We start from the raw sequence: 27827 nt of genomic DNA on the forward strand, positions 1-27827 counted from the left end.
TAAATTCCACAACTTATAACTAATATGACCATTTCTCTCACAGAGCAATATGGACGTGGATATGACATCTTAATCAACGCCAACCATGCGTTCGGCAGTTTCCGCTCCTCGCTCTGAAGCTGGCCCAATGGCTGCACCGGCAGCGCTTCGACCAACGACAGGCTCCACCGCGACAACGGCCCCCCGTAAAAGCACACTAGCAACACCCGCATTACCAGCGGATCCGCAGCGCATTCGATGTCCATTATGTCCCAGTCCGCATCGGCTATCGCACTGCGGTATCTTTAAAGTCATGCCGCCGATGCAACGCCAGAAGGTGGCAAAGGCGCACGGGTATGCCTGAATTGCCTGGCAACTTCCCACGCAACACAGGAGTGCCGATCAAATAATCGTTGCCAAATCTGTGTGCGGGCGCATCACACGCTGCTGCACCACACTACCAGACGCGACTCCGGGCGCCCACCGGCTCCTCGCACCAGCGGTAACGTCAGGCATTCTCAAAGAACTCCTTTGACGGCATACCGCCGGCGCGGACCCTCTGCAGCAGAATCCCGTCCCTGGCGCCAAAATCGGGCAACATGAACACGGCGCCAACAGCTTAGGCCGCCATCCCGCCGGTCAGCAGGTCTCAGTAGCGTTGTAGTTACGCTACAGTGCCTTCTAGGGTAAATACTCGCCTAGGGGGAACCGGGATGGCTAAATGAGTAGCGACGTCACATCACATTTACATCAGTTCACCACACCCAATCAAAAGCACGCATTCACCTCATCACACGAGAGAGAACTATACATTAACACACACACACGTACATGCACGAAAAAACGATGACACCATCCAACATTCCAATTAGAACAAAAGGGAAAGAGAAAGGATCTCGCGCACCTTTGTTCGTTACGACGTCGATCGACCAAACCAACATCTCCGCTTTTCGCAGCATCCCTGTTCCTTTTCGCAGATACCCGCCAGTATACATTTAACGTTTTTTAAAAACTACTGTTTTCAATTTATAATTACCTTTGATCATTTTATTGTATCTATAATATATATTTACCGTTTTTAAAAACAATTTCAATTTCTAATAATTTTCATCAGTTAAACACATTTTGTTATAACAATTTTCGTAAGGATCAATAGATAATAACGATCTTTCGGAATTTGTGCATTTTTGTTTTTTGGTCTAGAAATTTTAAAAAGTCGAATTTTTTTTTATATATTTTCAAAGTTTAACTATTCAAGGATATGTGTACAAGAGGATTTTTCAAAATTCAAATTATTTTCAAAGATATAGGCATTTTTCTGACACGGCATCCAAACTGGTTCGGCCGGAACTAATCGAACAAAAAACTTTACGCGAAACTTTAAACGCGTTTTTCTCAAAACTGACTTTTTCGGAACTATACCCACGATTTCTCAGGTTCTACTCGACCGATTTACTTCAAATTTTCATAGAGTCTTCTTTATAGGCTTGTCTATGGTGTGCATTAGCCCTATCCCCACATTTTTATTTTTATTATTTTTAAAAAATTCGGAATAGTCAGAAAAAGTGATCCAAAAAAACTTTTTTTTTCAGGCAGTCGCCATTTTGTGAAAAATAATAGTAGTTCCGGCCATTGCGACATTATTCTAGATTAATAATCTTGGGGAAACTTTTGTATACCATCCCACGATTTCAGGGTATGGTTGGATAGGGCTGATGCAGATTAAGAAAATATATAATTATAGCCGCCGCAAACTTTTAGTTTTCGAGATATTTGCATTTTAAGTTGAAAATTTGGCTAATTTCAATTTGCAATATCTCCATTTATAGTAACTTTTTCTTTCATATTATGCACTTTTTATACAATTACACTTCACTGTAATATTTCTACATATTTATTTTATATTTATTATTTAGATATTTGCTTAAAATACGAATTTTATATTTTACATAAATATTATTACACGCACAATAACAATAAGTGTTCCGTGTTGTTAAATAATAAGTGCTACCATATCCCAAACGATTGAAAACAATAAAAATAAATAAAAAAAGCTCAAATGCAGGAAAAAAATTGCCCTGGGCGATCCCACACCGGGGTGTGTCAGGTTTTTACGATTAAAACTCTTTTTTGCGTTGGCGGCCTTCGGCCGCGCTTCAAAAAAAAATAAGTCTGGCCGATCCAACACCGGGGTGTGCCAACACCACGGTGTGTCAGGTTTTTTTTTCGAGTAAAACTCCTTTTTGCGTTGGCGGCCTTCGGCCGCGCTTCAAAAAAATAATCCAACACCGGGGTGTGCCAACAACCGGGTGTGCCAGGTTTTTTTCGAGTAAAACTCCTTTTTTGATTTATGTATTTGGCGTATAAACCTATTTTTTATTCGTTTGATAAATGTGTAGATATGGCAATACTTACTATTTGACAACACGGAACACTTATTGTTATTGTGCGTGTAATAATATTTATGTAAAATATAAAATGCTTATTTTAATCAAATATCTAAAATATTAATAAAAAATAAATATGTAGAAATATTGTAGTGAAGTGTAAGTGTATAAAAAGTGCATAATGTGAAAGAAAAAGTTACTATAAATCGAGAAATTGCCAAATTAAATTTGCGAAATTTTTAACTTTAAATGGATATATCTCGAAAACTATAAGTTTGCGGCGGCTATAATTATATATTTTCTTAATCTGGAGCATCAGCCCTATCCAACCACTACTTTTAACCCTGAAATCGTGGGATGGTATACTAAAGCCGACCCGTAATCTTTTTATACCCTGAACAGGGTATATTAAGTTTGTCACGAAGTTTGTAACACCCAGAAGGAATCGTCGTAGACCCTATAAAGTATATATATAAATGATGAGTATGTCGAGCTGATTCGATTTAGCCATGTCCGTCTGTCTGTCTGTATATATACGAACTAGTTCCTCAGTTTTTAAGATATCTTTTTGAAATTTTGCAAACGTTATTTTCTCTTCAAGAAGCTGCTCATTTGTCGGAACGGCAGATATCGGACCACTATAACATATAGCTGCCATACAAACTGAATGATCGGAATCAAGATCTTATATGGACAACTTTCACATTTGACAAGATATATTCACGAAATTTGGTATATGTTATTTTCTAAGACAAAAATGTAATCTCCGAAGAAATTGTTCAGATCGGTTGACTATAGCGTATAGCTGCCATACAAACTGAACGATCGGAATCAAGTTCTTGTATGGACAACTTTCACATTTGACAAGATATATTCACGAAACTTTATATATATTATTTCCTAAAGCAACAACGTAATCTCCGAAGAAATTGTTCAGATCGGTTAACTATAGCATATAGCTGCCACACAAACTGAACGATCGGAATCAAGTTCTTGTGTGGACAAGATATATTCACGAAATTTGGTATATATTATTTTCTAAGGCAACAATGTAATCTCCGAAGAAATTGATCAGATCGGTTAACTATAGCATATAGCTGCCATACAAACTGAACGATCGGGATCAAGTTCTTGTATGGACAACTTTCACATTTGACAAGATATATTCACGAAATTTGGTATAGATTATTTTTTAAGGCAACACTGTAATCTCTAAAAAACTTGTTCAGAACGGATAACTATAGCATATTGCTTCCATACAAACTGAAAACATATTTACTAACAGAAATGAAGGGTATATAGCTTCCGTGCAACCGACGTTAACTTTTTTTCTTGTTTTTTTTTGGTTTCCGATAACTAGGAGGGTTGAAATCATGGGTATCATCACGAGGAAATCTTTGGAGACCCCCACTTCGTCAGTTCATAAGTTTTGAAATTTTTTACTTTTTAATTTTTTTCTCCACTCTTCTAAAATTAACAAATAACTAATAAAAAAATGGGCACGACTCCGATTACTTTGGCGGAGGGGTAAAAAAACCGAATTTCCGTATAAATAGGGTATGTGCGGATAGGGGAGCTTCTCCAGAGGAGAAATATCCAAAAATTATATAAAAATAACTTCTATTTTTTAATATATTCACTATTAAAAGTTCAAAAATTTGCACTAATAACACGTGGTATTTCTCTGTTTCACTAAATTTTTTCACGTTTTTCACTCTGTATATTTAAATATACACTCTAAACGTTGAAATAAGTTCACATTTCACTTTTATTTTGCAATATTTTACCTAAACTTATTAATTTAAAAATCACTTAGCACACTCATCGTTGAAAAGGTTAGATTGTTTACAATTATGAGCCTTGCCACAACTTAAACAGGAAATATGTAGGATTTTTAACAATTTTTCTTTGTTTGTTTTTCGCGTGATTCTTTTTTCTATATTAACAATAAAAAAATACTTTCTACATATGTACTATATATGTGTAATATGTGATTTATGTGACTGAAGTACTTTTGCGTAGTACTCCTTTCGGCGTTGGCGGCCTTCGGCCGCGCTTTAAAAAAATAACCCTGGTCGAGCGAATACCCGGGGTGACTGAAGTACTTTCGCGTAGTACTCCTTTCTGCGTTAGGGGCCTTCGGCCGCGCTTTAAAAAAATAACCCTGGTCGAGCGAATATCCGGGGTGACCGTAGTACTTCCGCATAGTACTCCTTTCTGCGTTAAAATAAAAATAATATATTGATAATATATTAATAATATTATTGTATAATACTACTTATTTGATTATTAAATTAAATAAAGAACATATCCACATGAATGGATAGAGCAATTTTTGGGAAAAATGGCATTTCAGCGAATTTCCTTATTATCACATGGCAGCACTCCATTTCGTCGTAATTTTTAGTACACACATGGTGTTCACCACGAGTGTAAAATGTAATTTTTAAAATAAAGATTTCTTCGGTAAAAAATTTAATTAATTTGAAGTGAAACATGTGAGTAAAGTGTGTTTAATGTGGTAAAATAGCTTGTTGAAATGTTCGAATTTTGGGCAATTTTGAACCTTAAGGTCGAATATCTCGTAAACTAAGCGTTTGCGGTACCTATAACTCCATATATATTTTTTAATCGGGAGGCCTTCCTCTTTCCAACGGTACCTTCAAATCGCGGCGCCAAAGAAATCGGAATTGTGGTCAAAAATGGATACTAAAAATATTAATTGCCTTTTTTTTACGACACTTGAAAAATTACCTGAAATTCATGCTTCTAGACCAGAATACCCCCTTAAAAGAAAGTGTGAGTGCGGCCTTTAAGGTGAGTTTTTGTACAAATAGTTCAATTTTTGAACTTTAAATGCAAATATCTCAAAAAGCATAAGTCAGCGGCAATTATATTTAGATATAGATATTCTTGATCTGGAGGACCTCCTATATCCGTACATACCACATTGGGGGTTGCCATTCTAAAATTTACCCGACGATTTTCTAAACCCCACTTTAGCGCGATTTTAGCTAAAAAAAATCGCGGGGTCGGCTTTAGTATACCATCCCAGGATTTCGGGAATAGAATGGGTATGGTCGGATAGAGGAGATTCTCCAGATCACGAATATATATGGTTATAGCCGCAGGAAGCTTATAGTTTTCGAGTTATTCGCGTTTTAAGTTGAAAATTTGCAATATTTTAATTACATATTTTCGATATATAAAATTAATTTTGCACTTACATTTTTCACTTTTATATACGCTAACACATCACTTATTCATTTGCACACATTTATTTTATATAATATAGTGCAAAAATAGCTTTTAATAAACATTTAAATTATTGTTGAATTTGATTATTTAAGAATAACAAATGAATTACAAACTGTCATATAATCAGTGTTACCTTATCGACATAATTTGTAAAAATAAATGTGTCAAATAATCAGTGTTACTATGGTAAAATATTTTACAAACTAATTTAAAAAAAAAGATATAAAGAAATATTATACCCTAAATACAGGAAACATAATCGTTGATAAACATTAAAGAAAAATATAAAAAACTTTAAGTGGCTGCCAATGTAAAAATGAGTTCTACGGGAGAAAAAAAATGTATATACCCGGTGTTGGACCGACCAGGGTTATTTTTTTGAAGCGCGGCCGAAGGCCGCCCACGCAAAAAGGAGTTCAACGCGAAAAAAATTTGATACACCCCGGTGTTGGACCGACCAGGGTTATTTTTTTGAAGCGAGGCCGAAGGCCGCCCACGCAAAAAGGAGTTCAACGCGAAAAAAATTTAATACACCCCGGTGTTGGACCGACTAGGGTTATTTTTTTGAAGCGCGGCCGAAGGCCGCCCACGCAAAAAGGAGTTCAACGCGAAAAAAATTTGATACACCCCGGTGTTGGACCGACCAGGGTTATTTTTTTGAAGCGCGGCCGAAGGCCGCCCACGCAAAAAGGAGTTCAACGCGAAAAAAATTTGATACACCCCGGTGTTGGACCAACTAGGGTTATTTTTTTGAAGCGCGGCCGAAGGCCGCCCACGCAAAAAGGAGTTCAACACGAAAAAATTCTGATACACCCTGGTGTTGGACTGACCAGGGTTATTTTTTTTGAAGCGCGGCCGAAGGCCGCTCACGCAAAAAGGAGTTCAACGCGAAAAAAATTTGATACACCCCGGTGTTGGACCGACTAGGGTTATTTTTTTGAAGCGCGGCCGAAGGCCGCCCACGCAAAAAGGAGTTCAACACGAAAAAATTCTGATACACCCTGGTGTTGGACCGACCAGGGATATTGTTTTGAAGCGCGGCCGAAGGCCGCCCACGCAAAAAGGAGTTCAACACGAAAAAATTCTGATACACCCTGGTGTTGGACCGACCAGGGATATTGTTTTTTATAGGTTGTTGATTTTCGTATTTGGGGTATAATCTGTTCCCTTTATTTCATTTAGTTATTTTACAAATGATGTCGATAAGGTAACACTGATTGTATGACAGTTTGTAATTCATTTGTTATTCTTAAATAATCAAATTCAACAATATTTTAAATGTTTATTAGAAGCTATTTTTGCACTATATTATATAAAATAAATGTGTGCAAATGAATAAGTGATGTGTTAGCGTATATAAAAGTGAAAAATATAAGTGCAAAATTAATTTTATAGATCGAAAATATGTAATTAAAATATTGCAAATTTTCAACTTAAAATGCGAATAACTCGAAAACTATAAGCTTCCTGCGGCTATAAGCTATATTCCTGATCTGGAGAATCTCCTCTATCCGACCATACCCATTTTATTCCCGAAATCCTGGGATGGTATACTAAATTCTTCCCAAATCGCGGTTAACTTGTTAATAAAAAAAAAAGAAAAATATGGAAAAAAAACTCCACCGAGAAACACATCACCTTTAAAACGCATATCAATTTTTTTGTTTCAGATGATCCGGTAACGAGTTGTATTGTTCACCACTGTTTATCAAGGCCCTTATAGAGATTCACTTATGTATATACTTCAAAAGTTGTACAACATGTCATTAAATTTAATAAAATTATATTACTCAGTCCGCCGCAAAAAACACTAAACCCCCCCCCTTGAAGTGCATAGAGGTGGAAGGCTGCGGAAAATAACCGAACCAGAGAATAAGGAAGTCATTCGGGCGATAAAAAATTACCTTTTATATCCATACAACGTCGAGCTGTGCAAGTGCGATTTTCATGCTACAGAAGTGCAAAAAAGCCATATATTTCTTTAAATAACAGGCTGGCATGACTGGAATATCGCTAGGATGCACATAAATTGGACCATTACCTAAAGACGAACTGTACTTTTTATTGAAGAATCGAAGTTTAATATGAAAGATTCAGATGGACTGAAGCTGGTAGGCAGACCGAAAAGACAATGCCTAAATCAACGTTATACTACAGGCATGAAACATGGTGGAGGCAATATACTAGTGTTGGGTTGTTTTTCAGGGGATGGAATAAGGCCAATTCATCATATACATAGTATTATGGTCAAAATTAAGTATAAAATTATTTTTCATAATATTATACTGGCGCATGCTGCAGAAGAAATGCCTTTTAAATGGATTTATCAACACGACATCGACCAGAAACTCACTGCTATTTGTGTAAAACAGTGGTTTGTTGATAACAGGATTGGGTTTTTAAAGCGACCCGCATAATCACCAGATCTCAATCCCATAGAGGACCAATAGGAAATTATAGATGGAAAAATCAGATGTGAGAATTGTAAAAAGGAAGGACGCTTTATTCATCCAAGTAAAGGAAGCATTAAAAGCATTTCCTGCGACACATTAACTAAATTGAGTCGATGCCTCGCCGATGTGCCACTGTATTGAAATATATGGCACAATTCCGATTTCTTTGGCGCCGCGATTTGAAGGTACCGTTGGAAAGAGGAAGTCCTCCTGATTAAAAAATATATAGGGTTATAGGTACCGCAAACGCTTAGTTTACGAGATATTCGACCTTAAAGTTCAAAAATTCCCAAAATTCGAGCATTTCAACAAGCTATTTTACCGCATTAAACACACTTTACTCACATTTTTCACTTCAAATTAATTAATTTAAACTATAAACTTTTTAATAAATTCACATTTTACACTTTTAACAGTTTTTTTACCGAAGAAATCTTTATTTTAAAAATTACATTTTACACTCGTAGTGAACATCATGTGTGTGCTAAAATTACGACGAAATGGACCGCTGCCATGTGATAATAAGGAAATTCGCTGAAATGCCTTTTTTCCCAAAAATTCCTCTATCCATTCATATGGATATGTTCTTTATTTAATTTAATAATATTATATAATAATATTATTATATATACATAATATTTAACCATTAAAAATTATTATTATTATATAATAATATTTAACCATTTTATAATGAAAACTCAAACTTTGTTTGAATATTAGTGCAAGATAACCAACAAATATAACCACTTCACAACGAAACTCAATATATTTTTTTTATTTTAACGCAGAAAGGAGTACTATGCGAAAGTACTTCAGTGACCCCGGGTATTCGCCCGACCAGGGTTATTTTTTTAAAGCGCGGCCGAAGGCCGCCAACGCAGAAAGGAGTATTACGCGAAAGTACTTCAGTCACCCCAGGTATTCGCTCGACCAGGGTTATTTTTTTAAAGCGCGGCCGAAGGCCGCCAACGCAGAAAGGAGTACTACGCGAAAGTATTTCAGTCACCCCGGGTATTTGCTCGCCAACCAGAAAGGAGTACTACGCAAAAGTACTTCAGTCACCCCGGGTATTCGCTCGACCAGGGTTATTTTTTTAAAGGGCGGCCGAAGGCCGCCAACGCAGAAGGGCAGTACTACGCGAAAGTACTTCAGTCACCCCGATATGATATAAATTTTACAATATTGTTATAGATTTTTACTTCTTTATTTTTATTAAACATAAATCGCATATTATACATATACACACATATGTATAGTATATATGTATACATATGTATATATACATGTGTATATGGAACAAGTTTTCACAACTCAATATTATAACTTGAAAACTGTTGGAAAGTATTTTTTATTATAATTAATATAGAAAAAAGAATCACGCAAAAGAACAAACAAAGAAAAATCGTTAAGAATCCTACAAATTTGGTGTTTGAGATGTGGCAGCGCTCGTTTTCCTCATAATTGTAAACAATCTAGCCTTTGCTACGATGGGTGTTCTAAGTGATTTTTAAATTAATAAATATAGGTAAAATATTACAAAATAAAAGTGAAATGTGAACTTATTTCAATCTTTAAAGTGTATATTTAAATATAACAAGAGGAAAATGTTAAAAATCTTAGAGAAACATAGAGAAATAACATGTTTTCTTAGTGCAAATTTTTGAATTTTTAAACGTGAATATTTCAAAAAATATTAGTTATTTTTACATTATTTTTGGATATTCCTCCTCTGGAGAAGTTACCCTATCCGCACATACCCCATTTATATGGAAATTCGTTTTTTTTACCCCGCCGCCAAAGTAATCGGAATCGTGCCAAATATATGCACAACCAAATATTGAAAGACATAAATTTTTCAATCATAAAATTATTTTGGGTAAAGGTTCAGGAGAGCGGCTTTTCTGAAAACGTGCACCAATTTTCACGGGAAATGTCTTAAAATACTCGTTTTTAGTTTTACTTTACGAATATGTTAGGCGCGAGCTTTTAAAAACAATATTTTCTTTGTTTTAATAGAAAAACATCGTATTTCCCAAAATCAAAAATTCACGTTTGCACTTTACACGCCTTTAGATGTTAACAATATATTTTCTATCAATTATATACACGTAATTATTGATGTTCTTTAATTAATTAATTAGAGAAATGGTTTTTATTTTTATTTTTATAAAAATATGTAAAACTTCACAATCACTTCACTTCAACGAAAATGGCAAGGTTATGTTCGAAATTATGGCATCGCTGTTGTAAATTCGAATCTATTGATTTATGCACTGATCGTTTTCGAATTATCGATACTCTTAATATTCGGGTCTGAACGAGAATTGGTTAAAAGGAGAAATACATAATAGAAAAATTTATAATTCATTATTATTGCAGAAAGAAGAAGAAGTTGGACACAGAAGAATTATGAACGCCGGGGTGTTGGACCGACCAGGGTTATTTTTTTTCGAGCGCTCGAACCAATTTTCGTTCAGACCCGAATATTGAGAATATCGATATTTTAATTTCTTTTTATTTTTCCAATTATTATTATTTTCCTATTACGTATTTCTCATTTTTACCAATTCTCGTTCAGACTCGAATATTGAGAATATCGATATTTTAATTTCTTTCTATTTTTCCAACTATTATTATTTTTCTATTATGTTTCTCTCATTTTTATCAATTCTTGTTTAGTCTCTAATATCGAGAGTATCGATATTTCGAAACCGATCGGTGCTTGTATCACTAGTATCCTATTGAATTTCGAACAGTGATGCCATTTATAGCGTAAATATCGTGCAAAATCATAATTTTTGTTTTTACTACAAAAAAAACACAAAAATAGATAACGCGCCGTATATATTCGTAAATTGGAATTAAAAACACGAATTTTAAGACATTTCCCGTGAAAATTGGGGCACGTTTTCGGAAAAGCCGCTCTCCTGAACCTTTACCTTATTTTGTGTTTTAGTTTTGTCTCACCACATTTTTGGAATTTTTCATATCTGGAATTTTATAAATTTTTTTAATAAGTTAATTTGTTTAATTTTTTCTAATTCAAAAAGAAGAATGAATAAACTAACTATAAAACTAAATTTTATACCTAGTTTATATAATTTTATTAATTTAAAACCGGCAAGGCAGATTCCGTGCTTTAGTTTTGTCGTACACTGTAGTTATAGTTCTCGAGATATTTGCGCTTAAAGTTGAAAATTACCAATATTTGAAGTATAGTAAAATTACATTATTTTTCTGGAGAACCTCCTGTATCCGACCATACCCATTTTATTCCCGAAATCATGGGACGTTATTCTAAAGCCGACCCCTCGCTTCCATATCTATATATTAATTATTGATCAAGAGAATCCCCTTTATCGGCCCATACCCATTTTATCCATGAAATACAGGCACCGTATCCTAAAGATTCCCGAAGTTTTTTTTAACAAACTTTACCTTTTTGATTTTAGGAAAGTTGCCTTGTTTTATTCGCGTTAGTCTCATCAGCAAGTCATAATGTTGTTCCACTCTTCTTAAACATGTCTCACATATAGTTTTAGGTAAAGGATCCGTTGGAGAAATCTAAGAAAATAATAAATTTAACTATATAACACAAATTCTACTAGCAAACTTACGGTAATTGGCAGATACCCGTTAATCTTTTCTACTAAACATAATTTCCTGCCCTGATCACCATATATATGTATTACTATTCTGTGCATTTCAGAGCAAAGACGACAAAGAAATCCAGATATGCATGCTCTATCAATGCTACCCATTATAAGAAGGAATTGAAATCACAGTTATACTAGTAGTACTATTCATTAACTTTATTTTTTCCCTCGTTGAACTTTATTTATAAATCTGAACCAACTTTAATATAAGTAATCTCACTTCTCTATATGCACTGAACTATTGATAAGAAATCACTATTGTTGCCGTAAAAGACAGTAGTAACCGGGACGTTACACGATCAAGAAATTCCTTTCCAATCGCAATACACTCACATGATGTTACATCGCACTCTAACTTTTTCAACGTGCAGCCATATTCTAAGGAAACCTCACAATGGGCTTATGAGGTTATTCTTGTTCAAACTACACAAGAAAAAACCCCAAAACACTCACCACATGAGGTGAAAAGCACTTTGCTGTAACCAGCTATTTTACAAAAAAAGAGTGAGTAATTCTTCGAATCTATAAAATTTGGTGCATATATACTAGCTTCATTTGTTTTTAGGATCTCAAAATATAAAAGAACAACTCAGGAGTTACAGAGTATTATGTCAACATAAATATCTCTTTACCCACATATGGGCACGATTCCGATTACTTTGGCGGCGGGGTAAAAAAAACGAATTTCCATATAAATGGGATATGGGTAACTTCTTCAGAGGAGGAATATCCAAAAATAATGTAAAAATAACTAATATTTTTTGAAATATTCACGTTTAAAAATTCAAAAATTTGCACTAAGAAAACATGTTATTTCTCTATGTTTCTCTAAGATTTTTAACATTTTCCTCTTGTTATATTTAAATATACACTTTAAAGATTGAAATAAGTTCACATTTCACTTTTATTTTGTAATATTTTACCTATATTTATTAATTTAAAAATCACTTAGAACACTCATCGTTGCAAAGGCTAGATTGTTTACAATTATGAGGAAAACGAGCGCTGCCACATCTCAAACACCAAATTTGTAGGATTCTTAACGATTTTTCTTTGTTTGTTCTTTTGCGTGATTCTTTTTTCTATATTAATTATAATAAAAAATACTTTCCAACAGTTTTCAAGTTATAATATTGAGTTGTGAAAACTTGTTCCATATATGAATACATATATACTATACATATGTATGTATATGTATAATATGCGATTTATGTTTAATAAAAATAAAGAAGTAAAAATCTATAACAATATTGTAAAATTTATATCATATCGGGGTGACTGAAGTACTTTCGCGTAGTACTGCTTTCTGCGTTGGCGGCCTTCGGCCGCGCTTTAAAAAAATAACCCTGGTCGAGCGAATACCCGGGGTGACTGAAGTACTTTCGCGTAGTACTGCTTTCTGCGTTGGCGGCCTTCGGCCGAGCCTTAAAAAAATAACCCTGGTCGAGCGAATACCCGGGGTGACTGAAGTACTTTTGCGTAGTACTCCTTTCTGCGTTGGCGGCCTTCGGCCGCGCTTTAAAAAAATAACCCTGGTCGAGCGAATACCCGGGGTGACTGAAGTACTTTTGCGTAGTACTCCTTTCTGCGTTGGCGGCCTTCGGCCGCGCTTTAAAAAAATAACCCTGGTCGGGCGAATACCCGGGGTCACTGAAGTACTTTCGCATAGTACTCCTTTCTGCGTTAAAATAAAAAAAATATATTGAGTTCCGTTGTGAAGTGGTTATATTTGTTGGTTATCTTGCACTAATATTCAAACAAAGTTTGAGTTTTCATTATAAAATGGTTAAATATTATTATATAATAATAATAATTTTTAATGGTTAAATATTATATATAATAATATTATTATATAATATTATTAAATTAAATAAAGAACATATCCATATGAATGGATAGAGGAATTTTTGGGAAAAAAGGCATTTCAGCGAATTTCCTTATTATCACATGGCAGCGGTCCATTTCGTCGTAATTTTAGCACACACATGATGTTCACTACGAGTGTAAAATGTAATTTTTAAAATAAAGATTTCTTCGGTAAAAAAACTGTTAAAAGTGTAAAATGTGGATTTATTAAAAAGTTTATAGTTTAAATTAATTAATTTGAAGTTAAAAATGTGAGTAAAGTGTGTTTAATGCGGTAAAATAGCTTGTTGAAATGCTCGAATTTTGGGAATTTTTGAACTTTAAGGTCGAATATCTCGTAAACTAAGCGTTTGCGGTACCTATAACCCTATATATTTTTTAATCAGAAGGACTTCCTCTTTCCAACGGTACCTTCAAATCGCGGCGCCAAAGAAATCGGAATTGTGCCATTTATTCATACTTAGAGAGAAGTAAAATGTACAAATACCGTAAGTTACATATTTACTGTAATAGACAAATTTATATATATATATTAGATGCGTATTTAGAAGAATAGTTCCTCCATTATATTTCAATAAAATAATTGCAAATTTCTTTAAAAATATTGACGGCATGTGGATAGGGCTGTAAGAAAATATACCCTCGCGAAAGTACAAAAAACGAAAACGCTGTCGTTGCAAAATGCTTTTTATTTGTTTTCTAAGATGTGGCAACGCTCGTTTTCCTCATAAATAAATTACAAGTCTCGTATGTGCCTCACATATACCTCACTCTGCAGAGAGTGGAAATAATGTAACACATCGCTATTAGATGTTCAATGGTTTTCTCGCTCTGACCAATTGCAAATATGACATGCTGTCTTGTTCTATGTTACGTATCTTGTTAGTTATCTTTTGTTTAATAGAATGATGTACATTTGTTATCAAATTTCTTTACAGTCTGGTACCCCGCATCTCGACAGACAAAAGTTTATGGCATACTAACGATGAAATCTATTGTCATTGCCTATAACTGTATTTGGGCATTTATAATCATAACATATTCATTTCTGCATGTTTTGACCTCTTGAACCGTTTAAATTTTTATAAAGATGAAAAAATTTATGTGGAAAATAAAAAAAGTGGAAATTCACCATTTTTTTACAAAATGTATTTCTTGAACAAAAAAAAAAATCATATCTTAAGACATATAAAATTTTATTACAATATTTATATATTAGAAATTAAAATATAAATTTTTTGATAAAATCCACAAGCAATACAGTTAGTATCTATAACATAATTTTTTTTCTGTCGAGATGCCCCGTTAAAAGTGGCCATACACAACACACATTTGCGTTCGATCGGTATGTGTGCGACTGCGGTTTACTAGTGTATGGGCTTGTGCGCATACCAATCCATGTTCGCGAAAATGTTTGATTTTTTACGATCGGTGTGCATACAAGTATTCGATTCGTACTGCTCGCTAAAGGTGCACCTCATTCGGGACCACGCCTAATAAGTAATATCTTCCAATATTGGACTTGCGGAACAGTACGGCTACGTACTAAACCCTTAACTCCGTCATCCGCAGCTTTATGGACCGCCGCTAAGCATTACATCGCAGGGCCAGCTTAGCCTATTGGCTCACGTCATGAGCTCGGTATTTGCGACTCTAGCTTCACTGCTTCTTCGGTGTTCGGCTCTTCTCAGCTCTTGCAGAATCAGAGCTGTCGTCCTCTCCATGGCAAACCATACTCGTCTCTTTTGCAACATATGATTCACTATGTTATCAGGTGTTACCCGGCCTGCCACTTCTATCTCCAGGGCTTGGCGCTCTGACGTAAATCTCGCGCAGTAGAAAAATATATGCTCCGCATTTTCACTATTGTTACCGGAGAAAGAGCAAGTAACTCCACTGTCATAACCATACATCTGCAGGTGCTCTCTGAAATATCCGTGTCCTGTCAGAAACTGCGTCATGTAAAAGTCTGTCTCGCCATACTTTCGTTCCACCCATTCTTGTACTTTTCCGATTAATCGGTGATTTTGCCATTCCCAGATATAATGGCAGCGGCTCCATGAGATACCTTGCGGAATGCGCTAATAGTTCTAATTGCGCTTAGCCGGAACACTGATTGTGCCATTCTTACAAATGTTTTTTGCATAAGTCCCTTGAACAACAGTGCTCTGCTGCTTTGTTTTGGACCTCCTATGTTGGCCATAATTCTTGTTAGGGTCGCATTTACATGGGCTGCTTTTTGCAGACTTTCACAATATGAACTTTGTAGCTCAGTCTCGCGTCAATCATTACACCAAGATACATTGGTGCTGATTGTGTTGTAATGCTGTGTCCGTCAATGTTGAGGGAGATATTCTCTAGTTTTTTTTCTGCTTGTAATAAGCACTGCTTTCGTTTTTTGTTCCGCGAGTTGAAGTTTTGAGCTATTTAGCCAGAGTTTTATTTTTGGAACCATCTCACTAAATATCGTCTAAATTCGGTAGAGTTCTTTGGCCACCATGGTTACCGCTATATCATCGGCGTATCCGATAATCTGTAGTTCTTTAGGCAACGGGAGGCGTAATATTCCGTCATACAGGACATTCCATAAGAGTGAACCCAATACGGAACCTTGTGGCACACCACCAGTTAAAGTATACTCTTTTGGACCCTCGTCTGTGTCATAGAGCAGCAGCTTTTCGGACAAATAGCTCCGTATGATGCTCAACAAGTAAGTTGTTATTTTTGTCGCCTGTAACTATTCTTTATTGCCGTACATCCATCTTTCTCCTTCTATGGTATTTTCCGCAATACCTGTGAGCTTCTTAATTGCGTCAATAGTTGAGCGTTTTTTGCGGTAGCCGTATTGGTTATTTGATAGGCTGCAAGCCTCCCCTTCTAGGTAACTTTCTAGTCGGGCACAGATAATCCAATCCAGCATCCAGAACTAGGTTCCCCTGCTGGTTTATTTGCCTTCTGTAATAGCACTAGATGTTGCATTTTCCATATCTTGGGGAAAATTCCTTCTTACAGGCATCGTGTAAAAAGCTCCACAAATGGTTCTGATTTATATTTCACTGCAAGCTTTAGGACCTTGTTCAGCATTTCATCCAGACCTAGTGCTTTGGTATTGCCGAACCTTTCAGCAGCTTGTAGCACTTCGAGATCATTTACTGGTGCTGCATCTGTGGGCTCTACTTTTTTGAGAAGTAAACTTCCACCTTCTTGGCTTTGCTTAGGAAATAGCGTTTCTACCACATTTCTTAACAAACAGGGACAGGTCGGTGCTTGCCCCTTGCCTCCTCCTGTCCTTCTCATTACTGTCTTATATGTCTCTCCCCATGGGTTTTCATCTACTTTGTCGCATAACATCTTGAAGCAAGAAGTTTTGCTCGCCTTTATCGCTTTTTTGAGGTCATTGCCCTTTCCTTCGAAAATTTCTCTTAGCCTCGTACAATCGCCGCTAGCTATGCAACGTTGAAATCGGCGCCTCGCCTTGTGGCACTCGCTTCTCAGTAAAGCGATTTCATTGTTCCACCAGTATACCGGCTTTCTATGGGCTATTTGCTTCCTTCTGGACATAGCCGCATCGCAGGCTTTGGATATGTGTTCTACCAGCAGTTTGGCTTGGAGTTCTACATCAGTATCTTCCTTCAGGGTATCGTCCAACATAAATTGGAAAAGGTCCTCGTCAAGTGTTTTGACCCTCCAACCTTTGGACTGCACTCTTTGGCGCCAAGTAGTTCTGCGTAGTCCTTGCGTGGGTTTACTGATATTTATTAATATAGCCAGCTGATCACACTGGGTATATACTTATATCGCTTACCCGCCCGTCAGTTGATTGAATTAAGGTTCTGTTAGCAAAGGATAGGTCAATAATGGAGCTACGTCCATTCTTTTCAAAGGTGTTCTTTGTCCCTGTTTTCAGCAGGACAGCGTCTAGCACAGCGAAGGCTTGAAGCCCTTCCACTCGGTAAAGTTACTTTGCTTCTCCATTCTATCGCCCAGGCATTGAAGTCCCTCGCAATTATGTTTGGTATAGTTGTCGTTGGATCTTTCACAAGTTCGTCAAGTATTTTTCATGGTCGTCAAGTTGGATACTTAGCGGTATGTAGCAGCTGCAGAAGTTGATCCCATATATTTTCAGTCTTGCGTAATATGCCCTTTCAGTTAATGGGTTGTGCTGGAACGTTTTGTATCCACATGCCCATATTGCTACCTTTATTGTGGTATCTGAGATCCACTTGTCAGTCGTTTTATTTTTGCATTGTTCACAAATTATTGCTATGTCAATACTATATTCATATACTGTTTCCGTTAATAGCTCCTGACCCGCCTCACAGTGGTTTAGGTTTATTTGCAGGATCATAAGGTGAAATGTTTTTACTGCACGCTGCTATGTTAATGGGACATTTTCGGCTGCCTATTTGGTGTTCGTTGTTCGCTTTTCCCCTCTCTTTGCACGCAATGCAAAAGGTATTATTAGTACAGGATTTCGCCAAGTGACCCTCTTCTCTGCACTTTACAGTTGAGATTTCTCCCTTATCCTGCAGATTGTCCAGCCGATCTTAATCTTCGGGGCCTGTAGTAAATATTTTGCTTCTTGCGCAGGAAGACTTATCACTGCTATCTAGGTGCCCGCGTAGGCCGCTCTGATGGTTTTTATTGCTGATACATTAAAGAGGCAAAGTTTTTAATTTCTGATCGGATTGCTTCCGCTATGTCTTTTTGTGTGGTGATATCGTCCAGGTACCGCAACTCCACTGTGGTTTTTTGCTTCAATGTTTTGATTTGTGCCTGGTCGCCCAATATACTGCTTATCTTTATATCCTTCGGTGCTTCCTGTTTGCTCCTTCCTTAGTTCAAGTAGAATCTCTCCTTTGGCTGTCGTTTTTATCTCGAGACATTTTGGCTAACTGTTCGAAGAATGTCTGCGTACGTCATTTCACTAACTTTTGCAATCACGATAGCATCAGTTCGAAGAAATTGTGTCGTGCCTGCATTCTTCTCAATCTATTTTTCTGTGCCCTACGCTGAACCGTGCCCGTTCTTTCTCTGTAGTTTTTTTCGCTCTAGCATCTTTAGGATAGCTGCCTTTGTCCTCACTTGTCAGATCGACTACCGTTCTCATCGATAGCACTTCATAGGCGGTTTTGATTTTTTTTTTGGGCGTTCTTCTCCCCATTTGCTCACGTGGCCTTTTGGGTGTTATTTCGACAACCTTTGTCTGGCTTGACACATTATGCTTTAATTCACCCAGTCGGGCGTGCTCCTCGTGTGCAAGAGAGGTCGGGCCGAAATAGACAGGAACGGGTGTACCCTCCGTGACGATGCCCCTACCCCAGTTTCCTGAGGCCCATGCATGATGGGGGGAACACCTATTTTTAAGAGGTGTATGTATGGCGCAATATCTCATTTTTCTCATGTCGCCGAATAGGCAAGATCGCGGACAAACAATTTCCCGCTTGCTTGTTGGACATATTCACTGTGTGAAGAACGAACGCAAAATGGATTTGTATGTCATGTATGGCGAAACGATTTCATACAGATTGAATGCATATGTGTGTCGTGTATGGCCCCTTTAAGGGTAACAAATACTTTCCTTATACCATGTTTAGACCGACATTTAATCACACGATTTCGGTTGTTGAATGGATTATCCCACTAATCTTAAAAATTTATCAAGATTTCGCCATACAAAAATGACAGTTCCAAATCACTTCATTGAAATGATTTGAAACTGATCCACGCTTAATCTCTCTGTGCGACTCTGATTTTGCGCAATCTACTTGTCAGCACTGGAAATCTGTTACATTATCACAGCTGATTTATAGTGCCCATACACGAGCACACAAGTGCGTTCGATCGGTATGAATTCGTTTGCCCATACACGACACACAAATCCATTTTGCGTTCGTTCTTCACAGAGTTAACATATGCGACAGGCAAGCGGAACATTTCTTGGAATTTATTTCTAATGTAGCATTTTTATCTATTTCATTGTATTTCGTTAATAAGTTATTCAAACTTTTATTTTTCTTACACTAAATATGTATATGTATGAGCGTTTAGGCAAAAAGCGAAAACTTTGAAGCGTGATTTCTCGGTTTTTAATTTTTACGATTATTCTTAACTGACGGGCAGGATAGGAAAAAAACTAAAAGTCGTATGGAATTAGGGCAAAGTTTATTATCATTGACATAAAATTATCTTATATTTAAACTAAAAAAAATATTAAGAAAAGTCAAGTTTTAACATATTTTTAAACAGCATAAAGTAAAATTCTTTTGATCAGAAGCCACTATTTATTCAATTTTTAATAAAATTTTAAATTTTACACATTTTTTTGGAATTTTCTTAGTTTAACTAGAAGATAAATTAATAAAAAATATTAATCTCTTTGAATTTTTTGTTTCCGATAGAAATTGCGACCTGCATCCTGCCCGCCGTCCGAAAAATGTACATGCGAGATGCATCGGGTAATTGCTTCCCAAAGACAGAATATCAAAGATTTCGTATCCAAAAAATTTGTGAAAGATGTTCAAATATATAACTATAAAGCCTAGAAATTTCTCTTCAATCAATTATTTCTTTCCCTCCCAAACAAAATCCTCAAAAAAATCGATTTTTTGAAGCCTCGAAAGCAGGCTCTCCCCTTAACTCTTGCCATTGTCCGCGATCTTCACTGTTCGGCGACACGAGAAAAATGAGATTTTGTGCGCCGACAACGCCATACACGATAAACATGTTCGCGCACCGATCGTAAAAAATCAAACATTTTCGCGAACATGGATCGGTACGCGAACAAGCCCATACACGATAAACCGCAAGCGCACACATACCGATCGAACGCACTTGTGTGCTCGTGTATGGGCGCTTTTAGACACAAAGGAAAATATGTTAACAAACAAATTTTTTTTAAAACAATGAATCTAATTTCATCTGAAAATCGACTTAACAAATGAAAAAATGCATCCATTATTTCTATTATATGGAAAATATTAAAAAAGCCGTCTTTTTATTTCAAAATACTATATGACAATCTTTTCTTTTGATAAATATTAAACGATGTGAATTCTGGAATGACAATAACAGCTGGTTTTTGATCTTTCTAACGGCAGTGAGAACACTGTTGGGTTATGAAATGCTTAAATCTAATCTAATCTTTTAAATTTTCGGTCTGAACATGATATTAGGACTAAAGGTCCGTATCTAGCTTTTAAGTAATTGCTCCAAAAACCGAAGGGTTGCACTCCGGGAGTGCAGACAGAAGTGAAAACTTTAACTTATATTTTGATTGTGTTCTCTGTCTCCCATACCCAAGAATAAGAAGACGTAAATATATGTATGTATGTAGGCTCCTTATGATACTCCCAACCACAGCATTGTGATATTTTCATGCTTCAATTTTTGCTTTGAACCAGGCAATCGCAATGTATGCAAATATGTATACTTTTGCGTTTGCCGTCGGCATTTCCATATTGGCATGTAAACATAATTATGATATGAGTACAATTTTGTATGAATGCATGGATAGTAATATTTATAGCCAATTTGGACTTGCATATTTAACAATTTTATTTTATTTTTACATAATATACTATACTAATAAATATTTTTGTATTATGTTTCTTAGTAATATTAATTGAATTTATCACAACAATATATAAATATATCGTCTATCATATTAATCTTATTATCTGCTCATATGATTCCATGTATACGCATGTGCGCATTCAGAAATTCAAATCATGATTTTATCAGTTATCAATATATTACATGTGCGCGGATTGATCTGCATGTTCATATACATTCATTTATACTTATATGTACATATATTTGTATACACTTCCGAACAAATAATGCACAAGCATACAAACATACATATGCGTACACATGTGAATATGTCACCAACAAAAAATTGAAACATTGTTCTACAAAAACAATTGCCTCAAATAGTAAAAGGATCACATGTCAATATGGCAGCCAAATTGGCCAAGGGCAAATGTAGTAAATTTTACAACAAAAACGATTTCATTCATAAACGCAGGCGCAAATTCCACAAGCGACCTCGCTTCATTCATAAACATAACATAATAAAAAAAAAAAACAGACGCCATAACATCTCCCCGAGCATGCCTTTGCCAACAAGCGTCTTTTCGCGACCATGGCAAATGCTAAAAGTCATAAATTGAACAACTTTCTGATACTTCTTCACAGAAAGAAGTGAGAAAAGTGGCAACAACGCAGTTGTCGATTTATAATATTTATCTCAGGGTTCTCATTTACTACTCCGTAGCAGCAAAATTTCTAAAATTATTGCTATGCTATCGCTACCGCTCTCACTTTGTCGGGAGCCGCAGCATGGCCTTAGCATAACAATGTAAAGTATGTGCTCTACTCTGCTCCGAGTTTTGTTAGGTAAAAAACTATAGCTGGAGCGGGAGCAAAAAATTAAATTCTGCGCTATGCTCTGGCGTAGCGGTAGCAAAAAATTGGGAGCGGTAGCACAGCAGAGCAAATGAAAATTTTCATGTGCTACAGCTCCCGAATGTGTTTGTTGTTTTTTTTTTCTTTTTTGCTTTTTCTGGCATTTACAAGTATGGTACAAGTTGGTATATAAAAGAAAGTCGTTTATAACTCAAAAATGGCTGAACCGATTTGGCTTAAAAGTGGTGGGGAGGTAGTTTAAAAGCAGGGTAAGGACAAAGGATACATTTTATCTCTTTATGCTAAAATTCAATACAGCTTATAAATACAAAAATTATATTTCAAATCATAAGCATTTGTTCAAAATTTATGTAAGAATCATTGGAAAATTTTAGTAATTCAAAAATAGAAAGAAATAAGTAAAAATTTTCATTTCCAAACATGCTTAGTATATGGGTTATACTGATTTTGCTTCTTAACCAGGTAGCTTTTTTTTAAGACGAGCCCGTCCGATATATTTAATATCACAACAAAAAATGGCATTGGAATTTTCATCGTCAAGGCACTGCGGATACTTTGCTAGATAATTGGTCAAGGACGCAAATGCATCCATAACAAACCAAACGCGATATCTAACATAAAGATAAAGCGGAATAATTGGAGTGTTGATAAAAAGGTTTATTATAATTTTAGATATACAGAAATCTTTTCGATTCTTTGCAATATACATTGAAGTATGTATATGCGTACAATTTCAAACTGATTCTTCCTAAAAAATTATAAAATTACTAAATATTGGGAATGGTAGAATAGAACTGCAAATACACAGTGCAATGGATTAACACATTCGCGTAAATTGCGGGAATTCCCGTCATTCATGTTTCCTTCAATTAAACAATTGCGGGAATTCCCGCGCTATATTCCCGCAATTTCTTCCGCACATATAAAAATGCCATAAAATACCTCTGATCTGTAGGAATTTAAAGATAAAAAACCAAGATTGTAGTGTATTTTCTATGGAAAATTTTTACATGCCTCGGTCCAGTTCTTAATGTAAATATTTAGGGCTAAAATTTTCAGGGAATTTTTTTTTGGGGTATTTCCAAGGAAATTTCGTGACTGGACTGAAAAAAATTAATAGTTCAAAAAAAAAAACACCCTAATGTATATAAAAAGGGGGAAAGTATATGTTCATAGTTAAAATTAATTTCGAAAATTCATAGTAATTGAGTATTGTAATACATTTGGAATAGATGATGTTTTTGGTAATATAAAATTGGTAAATATTTTACATAATAAAAAAAAAATTATAATTTATTCAATTATTATCTAATTCACTTTATTAATATATTTTTTAAAATATTTGATTTTAGATTTATAAAGGCACTTGACGCAACAAGTGCCAAAATGATTTGCATAACATTGTTTTGTTTGAATTATTCAATTAATTCAAATATTATGCCAGAAAATAGCAAAAAAGAAAAAAAACAACAAACACATTCGGGAGCTGTAGCACATGAAAATTTTCATTTGCTCTGCTGTGCTACCTCTCCCAATTTTTTGCTACCGCTACGCCAGAGCATAGCGCAGAATTTAATTTTTTGCTCCCGCTCCAGCTATAGTTTTTTACCTAATAAAACTCGGAGCAGAGTAGAGCACATACTTTACATTGTTATGCTAAGGCTATGCTGCGGCTCCCGACAAAGTGAGAGCAGTAGCAAGAGTGAAATGAAATGCTACGAGAGTAGCGTAGTTTTTCAAACGCTGATTTATCTATTCTAAAATATTTTTTCGTGACTCGCAAAAATCTGCGTCAATATGTATTCACGCTCATACGTATACATACATACATATTTACGCACGTTTGTTGGCAAAGCTGTTACAGCGGCAAGTTAAGCGTTGACAATCGGCGGCCATTCGTTTATTTTTTTCGGCACAGCTTGGATTTTCTATCATCACACAAGTGCTGAACACAATGAGCGTGACAGACTGCAAATGACATCTGTCAAATATTAGAATACACACGTTCTTAGGGACACAGTAATAGAGGCAGCTGCACAACTACATAACTGTGTCCATAAGAACGTGTGTATTTTAATATTTGACAGATGTCGCTTGCAGTCTGTCGCGCTCAATGTGTTCAGCACTCGACTCTTTGACAAAACGCCAGTTTCGGTCATTGGTTGACCGACAACAGAGATGCGAAAGATGCGTGCGACACTTGTTATTGTGAATGTATGTACATATGTATGTGGCTCGAGTTTGCTTTCGCAAACAGACAGACAAACGTGCCAAAGAAATACTTAATATATGTACATACTTATGTATATGCCATAGAAATTCTATTGGTGCAAATATGGAAATGATAACGAAATAATGCGAATATGCTTATTTCATGAAGCTCATCAATTTTCTTCGAAGAAATTATATATAAATATATCTGTTTCCAAATAATTAAAAATTTTAAAAATATAATTAAATTATTTTTTACCTAATTTTTCACGATTTGTAAAAAAAATTAAAATTTTTATCATTTTTCTGAAAAAAATGGTCATATGATGCAAGATAAATCACGCATAAGTGACTCAGAGAATGCTTCTTTACATTCTTTGTGTGACTTTGTATATTTTTCTTCAAAACATTTCTCTTTATTCATTCTCGCATGAATTCAGTCGTTTTACATATATTTCTGCCAGAGAACGTATTAATTTCTGCTAAATAGCAGCGAGAATGGTGAAATTCTGCCACGCAATCTTATAAGTTCTGTTAGCCGTCCAATCGAACATCATACAGAATTCAATTTGCACCTTCTCTATGTCTTTATGTGTGACCTGGTCTATGGAAAGGGGGCTTAGGTGTCAAAAAAAGGAGAACAATTAATGAGATAACGAGAAACTGACGATTATTTTTAACAGCTTTTCCCAGAAAACTAGTTTTCGCACGTTAGCTCCCTTTTTGTAGACCAGGTCACATGTTCTCTGTCTGAGTATACATATAAGTATGTAATCTCATCTGTCGCGAGAGCACGAACGAATGCCCATGCAAAGACCGCGTATAGTATACATATATTATAAGAATACACCCGGAGTATATCTGTGAAAAATCTCATCTGTTGCGAGAATGGCTGAAAATGCTCACCCACAAAAGTGCCCAACGCGCCATAAGAAGTTTTTACTTCAAAAAATCGTTTTTTTACGAAAAAAATGGTCGTTTTTTCAATGCCCAATTGACAATTTTCAACCAATCAAAAAGATCGTAGTTCATTGAATAGCAAATGTATTCAACTATACCCAGTTTTAACCCCACCCAGTCGGTCGGTCAATTTCTCGTTGAGTTATGATGTCAGCAATTTTGAAAAATGTCGTTTCGAGAAAAACGCTTTTAAGGTTTCATTTATATATGTTTGCAGCTCTGAGAGGTCGCTGTTTAGAACGCTGCCATTCAAAAACTATTCAAGATACGACCTTGCCGATTTCCGATTTCACAGGATATTTTTGAATATATAAACTATCGAAAAAGCAAAAAATGTTTTTTTGAAAGTGTCACACTGGTTTAGCCCCTCAAGCTGAAAATCTTAGGTACTTCAACGACTAAATGTTTACAAGCAGTTATGCAAGTAGATTCCCACAACGGGCAAACAAAATCCTAATTTTTAAGTTTTAGTACCTTATTGAAGTTTTTATATTAAAACTATTTTTTGAAATACGGGTTTTTTATTATTTCCGAATAAAAATATAATTAAAACCAAACTGCATCATTACTTTTCCCTATTGCTTAACATTCAGCAAGACATCGACATTGAGTTATACATAGAATTTAGTTGCCCACTGTCTACGGCTGTTAATATTATATGGATGTATGTATATATGTATGTAAATATTATGAATACCGTATTTGTGCCTAGAGGATAAGCTTTAAGAGCAGTAAAACGCTTCAAAATTTTAAAATGACTCAAAAAGTATATACCTAAAAATCCAATTATATTGTATCCGAATTGTAGCTCGCTTCGTACAGTTTCGGTAGTTTACTACGTACATACATATGTATTTTAATATTTCACAGACTTGGCTTGCAGTCTGTCGCGCTCTAGGTGTTCCGGGCGTCACTGCCACAGAGTTGCAAATAGTAATTCCACAAAAGGGTTAAGGTTTGACAACACTTTGATAACATACAAGCAACACCCGTACTGCTGTAAATAAATTTAGAGCGATATGTTTTAATTATTTTTAACAAATTGAATACAAAGCAGAGGTGTACTGTTATGAGCAATTTTTTTGCCAAAAGCTTGAATAAGTATATTGAATCTTTATTGGTCAATCCAACGCAAGTTAATAACTTACAATTCAACTTTTACAATGTTCAAAAATTCTGTGTGTAAAACTTTACAGGAGTATATCTGTGTAAAATCTCATCTGTCGCGAGAATGGCTGTTTTCACTTCAAAAATTAATTATTTCTTCAGCAGTAGTCAAGTAATTTTGACAGCTGGTTACGCATTATCAATGATCCTCATTAGAAGAGCAAGAGAAAACAAATAAACAAAGAAAACACAAGAATGATAGAGAAAGAGATTACGCAGTGCGCATGTTTGCTTTCAGTCAGCTGTTTTTGCTTACGTCACGGTTGACGTTTTATTCGTCCGCGCCTATGAATGTGAATTCGAATTATATTTTCAAGTGAAGTATTGACTGTGAAATTCTATATTTTTTGAAATGCGATGCGCAGTTTGGTTGTAATAATAACAATGGTAAAAATAGTGCTACGAAGTGGAGATTTTTCCATTTCCCTAAGGATAAAACAGTACTAAAACACTGGATTCATTTATGTCGTCGGACGGACAAAATTAACGTGCATTTGTGAAGTGCACTTCGCGCCAGAAGCCTTCGAAAGAAATTTGCAGTTTGAAATGGGTAAATATAGCATTTTGCTTACAATACTTTTATAACCAAACACTTTTTGAAAGTTTAAGTTCGCGGAATCCAACGAAGTTGATACCTAGCGCTTTTCCGATGTTAACCACTGCTCCTGCAGAGGGTAAAGAACGGCAGAAAAGGATGGAGTCTCGTTCCAAAAAAGGGTTGTTGACAACAATCTTGAAGAATACCGCCCCTGTTGATGTAAATCAAAAATACGAGTTTGCAGAGGCCCCTCAAACTGCAAGAGAGGATGTCATCCATGAGAAAGACGAAAAAATACTGCATTTGCAAACAGAAATGTTAGTCCTAATTGATATGAAGTATCTTTTACTAACATAAGTATGTGTATTTCTTATTATTTTTAGACAAAGGCAAAAATGAGCAGTTAGCGAAATTAAACGCCTTAAGATTTCCATTAAACCCGCGGAATTCCATAGAAATAATGTGGAGCAAAAACTTAGCTGCATTTTCACCAACAGCCAGGTAAGTGCCCAAATTCTAAAAAGTATGTTGCAAAATATACTAAAGTTCATTACACATACATAGATTGAAGAATTTAGAGACGGAAACAAATGGCGCGATTGGGAAGAAGAAGACATAGCTAAGTCGATCATGCTATATTCAACGCGCCCGAAAGCGTACAAGCTCTTAAGGAGAAACAACTTTCCTATTCCAGGTGTGCGCACTCTGCAATGATGGTCGAAGAAAATTGATATAGCTTCAGGTGTCAAACACAGCAAAGAGACAAAATGAAATAATACAATGAAATTTCAATGAAATGAATATATAGATAAATGTTCACTATAATATATTCACTTATATTGATATCTTTTATTAATACTCACTCACATTGATGTTAACTTTTGCAATACAAAATTGCTTCTTATTGCAAAGAAAAACACAC

At 35.5% G+C, this 27827-nt stretch overlaps 1 protein-coding gene, 3 long non-coding RNA genes and 1 pseudogene across 5 annotated transcripts in view; 3 read left to right on the forward strand and 2 right to left on the reverse strand.

Annotated features, from left to right (window-relative positions):
• Positions 1–12012, reverse strand: part of LOC126764167 (uncharacterized) — a 68086-nt gene extending 56074 nt beyond the window's left edge. The window contains exons 1-2 of one of the 2 annotated variants that reach the window (XM_050481959.1): positions 11695–12012; positions 11516–11641 (exon numbers count right to left, since the gene is read on the reverse strand). In XM_050481959.1, the coding sequence (XP_050337916.1) occupies positions 11516–11641; positions 11695–11838 (270 nt within the window). In that variant the 5' untranslated portion in view covers positions 11839–12012. The remainder of the gene's footprint in view (positions 1–11515; positions 11642–11694) is intronic. The other variant, XM_050481960.1, reaches the window with a different exon arrangement.
• Positions 1–27827, reverse strand: part of LOC126764318 (uncharacterized) — a 271263-nt gene that overhangs the window by 74007 nt on the left and 169429 nt on the right. The window lies entirely within an intron of this gene.
• Positions 50–751, forward strand: LOC126764186 (uncharacterized; annotated as a pseudogene).
• LOC126764316 (uncharacterized) lies at positions 12034–13046 on the forward strand. Its single transcript, XR_007667929.1, has 2 exons — positions 12034–12237; positions 12299–13046. It is a non-coding gene; the product is annotated as an uncharacterized LOC126764316 (long non-coding RNA).
• On the forward strand, positions 26010–27663 carry LOC126764348 (uncharacterized). The gene is made up of 4 exons (XR_007667962.1): positions 26010–26917; positions 26971–27222; positions 27289–27406; positions 27470–27663. It is a non-coding gene; the product is annotated as an uncharacterized LOC126764348 (long non-coding RNA).

The sequence above is a fragment of the Bactrocera neohumeralis genome, unplaced genomic scaffold, assembly GCF_024586455.1.
Source record: "Bactrocera neohumeralis isolate Rockhampton unplaced genomic scaffold, APGP_CSIRO_Bneo_wtdbg2-racon-allhic-juicebox.fasta_v2 cluster09, whole genome shotgun sequence".
NCBI classification, from domain to species: domain Eukaryota; kingdom Metazoa; phylum Arthropoda; class Insecta; order Diptera; family Tephritidae; genus Bactrocera; species Bactrocera neohumeralis.